Source organism: Sinocyclocheilus anshuiensis, unplaced genomic scaffold, assembly GCF_001515605.1.
Source record: "Sinocyclocheilus anshuiensis isolate Anshui unplaced genomic scaffold, SAMN03320099.WGS_v1.1 scaffold2181, whole genome shotgun sequence".
Lineage (NCBI taxonomy): Eukaryota > Metazoa > Chordata > Actinopteri > Cypriniformes > Cyprinidae > Sinocyclocheilus > Sinocyclocheilus anshuiensis.
Genome location: NW_015552262.1, coordinates 240,268 through 249,239, shown reverse-complemented (window position 1 = coordinate 249,239; position 8,972 = coordinate 240,268). Strand labels below are relative to the sequence as shown.

The following is an 8,972-nucleotide window of genomic DNA, read 5'->3' as shown; positions in this document are numbered from 1 at the left end:
TTAAATGCATTCATGTCTTGCATTAAACAAAATACATGTGTGGAAATACATGCCACTTCAGATGCAGCTTCTGTGTTGATTTAATTTGCTTGGTAACAGCCCAAATGTCTTATTATTCTAATTCCCTGATTAAATGTAAGAATTTGACTCAAAAGATAATGGACACTTTTAGAAAAAATGGCTTTATAAAGGTAAAAATGCCCATAAAATGCAAAAATCAGTTTAAACTTATTGGAAAATATTAATTTCTATCAGTATGAACTGACCACCACACAGAATATGAAGAATATTAAAAACATTAGGAGTCAGCTGTCTTCGGCAGTCCTTAAGGTACCAGCACAATAACACACTCAGCAAAATATCGTCTAATTATCGTTATCGATAAAATCCCAGAAAATATCGAGATATAATTTTTTGTCAATATCGCACACCCCTAGTTCACATTGAAACTCAATAGTATCTACTTATTGAATTTATTTATAGAATCATGGTAGTATTTAGTTATTCATTTTTTATTAGTTTTTATTTAGTTTGTATTTATAGTGTTCATATTGAGACTTGATAGTATTTATCATTTATTTACTGTATATTTTATTTATTTGTTAGGTTTTATTTAGTTTGAATTTATTTGGAATTGAGATTTGATAGTATTTATTTATTTAGATCATATTTAGACTGTTATTTATTTAGTTATTTAGTTATAAATTAGAACAGAAATAGACACATCTGAACTCTAAATCTACCCACAATTCACTTCGAAATCTGTTGTTGATATTCTGACAGCATCAAGTATCCCCTCATTCTTTAATTCATCTTTTGCATCATTTTGCTTGTTGCCACCAGACTGAGTGAGAGTCATTTCTGTAATTAATTCCACAATCATTTCTGTAATGAGCTGAAGGAAACGAGGAGTCAAATGCAATTGTGAAAGTGATGGATTCTGATCCATATCACCTATTGATCATGTTGAAGTCCTCGGGCAGGAGCCGCTGCTGACGCCCCCTGCTGGTTACATTTACACTCACCTTGGCTTCCCCTCCAGGACTAATCTTAGAAAGATTTTGCTATAATTGAGATTTAAACGGAGACATCGGTTATAGTGTCACGAGTCCAGATGTAATTTGGCTTTATGAGACTGAGGCAAAAAAAAGGATATTATCGGTGATGTTGCGGTACAGATATTGTTTCCGTTTGTAATAACATGATATTTCAATATCTGTTATATATGCTTTTGAATTATTATTATAATTCAATGCCATGCTATTTACTTGGCACTCTCAGGACGTTCAAATAATACAGTGGTAACTGTCTAAAACAAACAGGCCTGAAATCTCTGGTAAAAATCGTCCCAGCTTGTCAAACCTAACTAGTTGCTGTGAGATTGGTTGTGTTATTTTCAGAGTGTCCGTGGGAGTGGGATGATCTGACCTGCTGGCAGGCTGCCAGTGTCGGTGAGGTCGTGAAGGTCAACTGTCCCGAGCTCTTCGAGTTTATGAGTCCAGACGAGGGTGAGAGATGTTTAACTATGATGTCATTTTTTAATATATTGCTGCTTTATAGTACTAGTTTTCAATACTCCCCTAACAAAAAGTATTGGTAATACTTTATAACAAGGTTCCATTTGTTAACACTAGTTAACTACATTAGTTAACAAATACGTCTAAAGTATGTATTAAGTAAGAGATAATGTACATCCAGCCGGTTGTTATTGCAGAATAACTCCTGACAAGGTGATCATGTGCCCGATGCAGCTACTTGCCACATAAGTAAAGAATTAGACACGAAATATTGATTTGAGTTGAAATATTTGAACGCAAAGCTTCCGTGAAGGCGGACATTTAAAGGGATAGTTCACCCAAAAATGAAAATCACCCCATGATTTACTCACCCTCAAGCCATCTTAGGTGGATATGACGTTCTTCTTTCAGACGAATACAATCAGAGTTATATTAAAAAATATCCCGGCTCTTCCTAGTTCACCGGAGCTTACACTACGCCTACATCCTACATCATCCGCTGGAACGCCACTCTCTCGTGAACGCACATACGACAGTTAGCAGAAGCTAGAGACTGCGGTTTATTAAGTTATAAATATGGATATTTTTCTTACACAAAGGCATCGATTTGCTTCAGAAGGCCTTTATTAACCCCCTGGAGCCATGTGGAGCACTTTTTATGATGGATGGATGCACTTTTTTGGGCTTTAAAATCTCAACACCCATTCACTGCCATTATAAAGCTTGGAAGAGCCAGGACATTTTTTTCTATAACTCCGATTGTATTCGTCTGAAAGAAGAAAGTCATATACACCTAGAATGGCTTGAGGGTGAGTAAATCATGGGGTAATTTTTTTTGGGTGAACTATCCCTTTAAGAGATACGGTACAGTCATACCACATATTACACGGCATTTCACCACATAAATAATTATTGCGATTTAAGATGAAACTTTTAAAATCGTAACAGTTTGTTAGTTATCTTATAATCCATTACAGTGTACAAAAAAATCGTCGCAAAAATGGCAGCAGCTGCGTTTGTATGAAACGAGAGAGAGCGAGTATACCAGGATGACGTAAATTAATAATTGTACACATAATATTGATTTGAGTTTTCATATTTTAAGCTTGCACAAAGAAAAACTGTTCCTAGCAAGTGTATAGCGCCGACTTTAGTTACCCGGATGAGCCTTTTACCGGTTGTTATCGAGGAATAACAAACCTCGGAATGTCATGACTGACCAATCAGAATCAAGTATTCCACAGAGCTGTGTAATAATCTTAGTTAATGTTAATTTCAGCATTTACTTATGCATTATTGAAATCAAATGTTTGTATCTGTTAATGTTATCTAATGATTATATTATTTATTTGTTTATAGCTTGTTTGTTTTGTTGGTTTTAAATAGAATGAATATATACAGTGATAAATTAAAAATGTATAATTTAATATAACTTTTTATTTGAATATATTTGTTTATAATTATAGCATCATTACTCCACTCTTCAGTGTCACATGATCCTTCAGAAATCATTCATATATAAATAGACAGTACAATCTCTAAGTATCACCATGAAGCATCTCCAAAAAACATGGAATTACCATGGTACCTTTGGGTACTTTATTGTTAGTGAGTTAGGTATGTTGTGAAGAATAAAGAATATAAAATAAAAATGAGCTGAAGATTTAAAAGATGTAAACATAAGCAAGAGTTGCTGTATAATAAGAATATATTTTGTAGTCAAGCTTCTGACTGATTTTTTTGTCCGTATTTGTTTTGCAATTCAGGTTTAACAGCAACACTGTTGAAGCAGGCATAACCAGTGTTGGGGGTAACGCATTACAAGTAACGCAAGTTACGTGTCCAGATTTAAAAAGTAACGCAAAAGTAACGTAACGCATTACTTTCCATAAAAAGTAACGTAATTAGTTACTTTTTTATGGAGTAACGCAATATTGTAATGCATTACTTTTAAAAGTAACTTTCCCCAACACTGGGCATAACATCATCCTAATATCACACAGAAACCGTGAACGTTAGGCTTTTCATGAGATCATGAGTCATTATAAATGTACATGTGATGTATGTGCTCTTTTGTTCTTGCGTTTCTGCTGACAGCAGCATATTGCAGCAGTTGGTTACAGTATGTTTAAAGCGGGAAACACGCTTGATTTATCGTTGTTCTGCTTGTTGCCTGGTTGATTTTCAGGGCTCGGCAAGATCAGCAGAAACTGTACAGAGTTCGGTTGGTCTGAACCGTATCCGCTTTATGTTGATGCCTGTATGATTGGTGACAACACAACCAAGCCTGTGAGTATCTCATCTGACTGAACTACTGATGATATAAATCATCTGGAGACAAACTCAGAACAACTATATACTGAGAGAATATGAGGGTCATAACCACCATAGTCATTTAGGAGACCATAGTCATTACAAGAGTAATAAAAATTCAAATTAGTGGTCCACCAATATGACAGATTGGTTACACTTTATTTTAAGGTGTCCTTGTTACAGTGTAATTATACATTTAAGTACTGAGTACTGAGTAATATCAATTAACTACATGTACTTATTATATGGTTAGGGTTAGGATTAGGGTTTGGCTTAGGTTTACTTGCATGTAATTATGCATAATTTATTGTTATTATAATAGTAAGTACATGTAACATGTGTAACAAGGACACCTTAAAATAAAGTGTTACCGACAGATTCTTAAAATTGTACTAATTTCGTGATTTAACTTTCTGATTGTTTTTCGTCGTAATTTTCGCAATTCTGATTTCAGAATTGTGAGAAAAGAAGACATAATTATGAAATAAACTCTGATAAAAAGTTGCAATTACCTTTTTTATTTAAATTTTTTTATTCCTTGACGGAAATAAGCTTGTCACAAATCTGACATTTTTCTTGCAATTGCAAGTTAAACAACAATTGCAAGACTTTTCTTCTCAGAATTGCAAGTTTATATCTCACAATTGCGAGTTATAAAACTCGCAATTACAAGTTAGCATCTCACAGTTTGTATCTCACAATTCTGACTTTTTTTCTGTAGAATTTCAAGAAAAGAAGTCAGAATTGTGAGATGAAAAGTTGCCAGAATTGCTAGATAGAATTGCATTCCAAGTTTATAATTTGCATTAGTGAGAATTTGTTTCGAGAACAAGCCAGAACTGTGAGATAAAGTCGCAGTTATCCTTTTTTATTTTTTTATTCCTTGCAAAAACAAGCTTTTAGTCTTGATTTGCCCAATTTTCTTGCAATTGCGAGTTATAAACGTGCAATTCTGGTAAAAGACTTGTGAGTTTATATCTTGCAGTTCTCAGAATAGTGAGATGAAAAAATCAGAACTGCAAAATAAAAATTGTGATTGTGAGATAAAAAGTCACAATTACCTCTTTTATTTTTTTATTCCTTAGCGGAAATAAGCTTTCATAGTATTACATTAACGGAAATGAAAGTAAACAAAAACCTCTGCTAAACTGCTGCTAACCATGACTAATGCACATTTCTCTTCCCTTCCCAAGGACATGTACTACGCGTCTGTGAAGGCTCTCTACACGGTGGGCTACAGCACATCTCTGGTGTCTCTGACCGCAGCTATGGTCATTCTGTGCCGCTTCAGGTCAGTTTTAAAGAAGTCTGATCACGCAACAAGTACATGATACATGTCAAAACAAGCTATTACCATGTTATTTTTGCTACTTTATTGGCAGTGAGAGTATGTTAGGAAAAAAAGAAATATTAAGTGCATTTAAACATGCATACTAATCATTTATCTTAAAGGGGTCATATGATGTTGCTAAAAAGAACATTATTTTGTGTATTTGGTGTAATGAAATGTGTTTATGCGGTTTAAGGTTAAAAAAACTAATTATTTTCCACATACTGTACATTATTGTTGCTCCTCTATGCCCCGCCTTTCTGAAACGCGTCGATTTTTACAAAGCTCATCGGTCTGAAAAGCGAGGTGTGCTCTGATTGGCCAGCTATCCAGTGCGTTGTGATTGGCTGAATACCTCAAGCGTGTGACGGAAATGTTACGCCCCTTACCATATTGTGATGCCATGTCCCGGCCGGAGCGAAGAGACAAAAACATTAAAACCCATTATAAACGAGGCATTTGTTGCATCCAGTGGGGACATAATTACGGATTATAATGACTTATGACTGCTGGACACATCTGAATATTTGGGTTGAACTGTTCTGGAACAGTGTTGTAAATACAACTTAACCACTATTTAAATTTTTTTATTTTTTTTTTTTTTTTTTTTTTTTTTTTTTTGGTGTGTATTATCGCCCAGACATTTCTTGGTGAGATTGGCCTCTCAACTTTTAAAAATACAGTTTCCCAATTGCAGTGAAAAAGGATTTTACAGCCTGATGCAAATGAAGAAGCTTTTTGAGTACTTTGTTTTCTTTAGTTCTTTAGAAAAGCATCTGTGCAGTGGTTCTTTAAAGTATCTAGAATCCAAATAGAGTGATTATACTTATGTATGATGTACATTATGATAAGATGCCGAGGGCTTCAAAGAAGCATTGATAAGTGTTTGTACAGTGATTGATACAGACCCTCAGCTGCCCACCCAAACACATTAGAATCTCCCAACAACACCGTAATCCTGCCTTTAAACGTCTGTCAACAGGAAGCTTCACTGTACCAGGAATTTCATCCACATGAACCTGTTTGTGTCCTTCATCCTGAGAGCCATCTCTGTGTTCATTAAAGATGGGGTCCTGTACGCAGAGGAGGACAGTGACCACTGCTTTGTTCATACTGTGAGTAATGTGCATGATTATAGCTTCACTAAACTTTTTTAGTTTTATGCCTGAAGAAATTAATAATATGACAAATCTATTTAAACTGCATGTTCACTAATACACAAAGAATCGGTTTTGTTTTGCATAATTAAGTTGTAATAGATATTTTATTGTGCGTGTGTATGTGTGTTTTAGTTGCCTATGCATTGCACAAATATTTTATTCACAGCAAAAATTCTGTGAATACAATATTTCTTTCAAAATTTATTTATTTATTTAACTTTTTTAGTTTTATGCCTGAAGAAATCAATAATATGGCAAATATATTTGAAATTGTTATATTAGTAGTATAAATACTATTACTTTAATATTTATTATGCATTATATTATTTACCGTGTGTGTGTGTGTGTATAAATTGCATATAATATTTTATTATATAATATATAACATAATACCACTAAATATACTAATATTAATAAAAACAATAAATAAAATAAAATAATAAAAAACTGTAAAACAAAACTTATTAAAATATATTATATTATATATTTGTAATACATATTTTAATATATAAAACCGCTATGTACTAAATATACTAATACTAATAAAAACAATTATATATATTAATATATATATATATATATATAAAAATACTACTATTAAAAATGTGTGCTAACAGAAACTGTTAGGGCCGGAGTTTGGCTGGATGCTATTTGCATGTGAAATCCAGAGACTAATAATAAATTCATCCGTTTCTGTTCAAGCCTTCGCCCCACTTTAAACAGCAACACGTTCTGTTTCCCCCGTCTGTGCCTGATAAACAGCCGTAATTATCATGAAGCTGAGTTCAACGTACTCTGGAAATATTCCATTATTTCCGTATTAGCATATGAATAGCTTATAAAAACGTGCACGCTCTCATTATACACCTGAATGAGGGCTCCGAGCTCTTTCCCCCAGCCAATCAGAGGCCATGCTAATGACATCACTTAAAACTGAATTGGATCAGAGGGTAATTGATGAACATTGTTAAAGACTTTAGGGTGTTCTGACACACGGCGGGAAAGAAATTCTGATTGGAAATGTACATGCAGTCTGTCAGACGAAAGGATGCATCACTGATCCAATTGCTTATAGCTGGATTAAGATGGTCATTAGGCTTGGTTGATTAGCTAAACTACCTGGTAGACCACTATGGACCAGCAACAAATCAGCTGCTATGTTCTAAAAACAAGCTTGACTAACTTAAACTGGTTTGACCCAAGGAGGCCTACAGAAAAATACAATGAGAAATTCATCCGCTTGCATGCATACATTCAGATTTTGCAATCAAATTATTTCCTGACAGATAAAATAAAGTCCTGTCATATATTTTTGTTGTTGTTGTTCAACAAACTGTTTCAAAAAATTTGTCAGAATATAAAATGTAGGTGACCAGATTTCTGAACTAGAAACCAGAGACATTTCCTACAGTTTAGTGGTCAAAATATCATTGAAATATCACTTGTTATAATCCTGGAATTAAAAAATGAGGACAAGACATTTTTTGTATGTTTTTGTTTTTTAATTGTTGTTTAACATACAATTATTGTAATAGAATAACGGGCATTAATACCATTCACCAAAAATATCACTATGATAAATAGTAAATCGCAAATAGCAAGCAGATCAAAAGAGTATTATAACAAAATTATGACTTTACAAAATTTTATATTTTGTTATTTAAATCTAATCTAATCTAGAGATAAATCTAAAATATTTAACTAATCTAAATATTTCAATCTAATTTAATATTTAAATATACCGCTGAATATTTTATATTATTTTTTTATTTATATTTTTGTTATTTTAAAGTTTGTGCTTTTGGATCTTTATCATATTATTTTCATGGATCTTCACTATCCCTAATTATTTAGCATTTTAAGGTCATTTTAGCACAAATGGTGTGCTTTCTGCAAATGTAATTGTTGCAAGTGTAACTGTTTAGTTGATTATTTCTGTATTTATTCTGTATTTATTATCCAGGTAATCAGTGTAGCTTTTTTGCTTTGTATTTGAATGTGCGGAATAGGGCTGGGCGATATAGCTAAAAAATGTATCAACGATATAATGTTTCATATCGTTCGGTATCAGTAATTATTGACATTTTTTATAACCTTTTTTAAAACAAAGAGCAATAGAAAAAAATGTTTTAATTTAACCACTGTATTTTTTAATTAATTCAATTTATTGAGACAAACAACAAATATTTTTTTGTTTTAACAGTCAAAAACAAAATAAAAATTAAACAAATATCTAATTTCTAATGTTTTATATGCAGATTAAATAGGTTAAACTTTTGGCTTGTCTCCCAAGGCCACAGGAGGGCGCAATGAGCAAAATAATGCAGCACATTTTAAATGTTCAACGCAAGGAAGTAATAGTCTATAAAAAACGTGCATTACGTCTAAATTAACTAATATAAATCAAATATAATTTCATAAATTGCATAAACAATTATGAACAATACAGCATCACGTATTTATGCATTGCTTAATACAAAGAGCCGAATCACCCATCACAAAGATTGCCTTTAAAAACATATGAGACGCAGTGAAAAGGAATAAACCTCCACAAATTTGCGACGTGTTTTCTAAAAGTTTAAACTGTTTTAACTTTGCATGGCTACATCTCTTGTGTGAGACGCGAGTGCAGCAGTCATATTTGTCCATCTA

At 32.9% G+C, this 8,972-nt stretch overlaps 1 protein-coding gene across 4 annotated transcripts in view; it reads left to right on the top strand.

Annotated features, from left to right (window-relative positions):
* LOC107663529 (pituitary adenylate cyclase-activating polypeptide type I receptor-like) overlaps positions 1–8,972 on the top strand; it is a 35,525-nt gene that overhangs the window by 13,371 nt on the left and 13,182 nt on the right. For all 4 annotated transcript variants that reach the window (XM_016453764.1, XM_016453763.1, XM_016453762.1 and 1 more), the window contains exons 3-6: positions 1,401–1,508; positions 3,706–3,806; positions 5,024–5,121; positions 6,143–6,275. In XM_016453764.1, the coding sequence (XP_016309250.1) occupies positions 1,401–1,508; positions 3,706–3,806; positions 5,024–5,121; positions 6,143–6,275 (440 nt within the window). The remainder of the gene's footprint in view (positions 1–1,400; positions 1,509–3,705; positions 3,807–5,023; positions 5,122–6,142; positions 6,276–8,972) is intronic.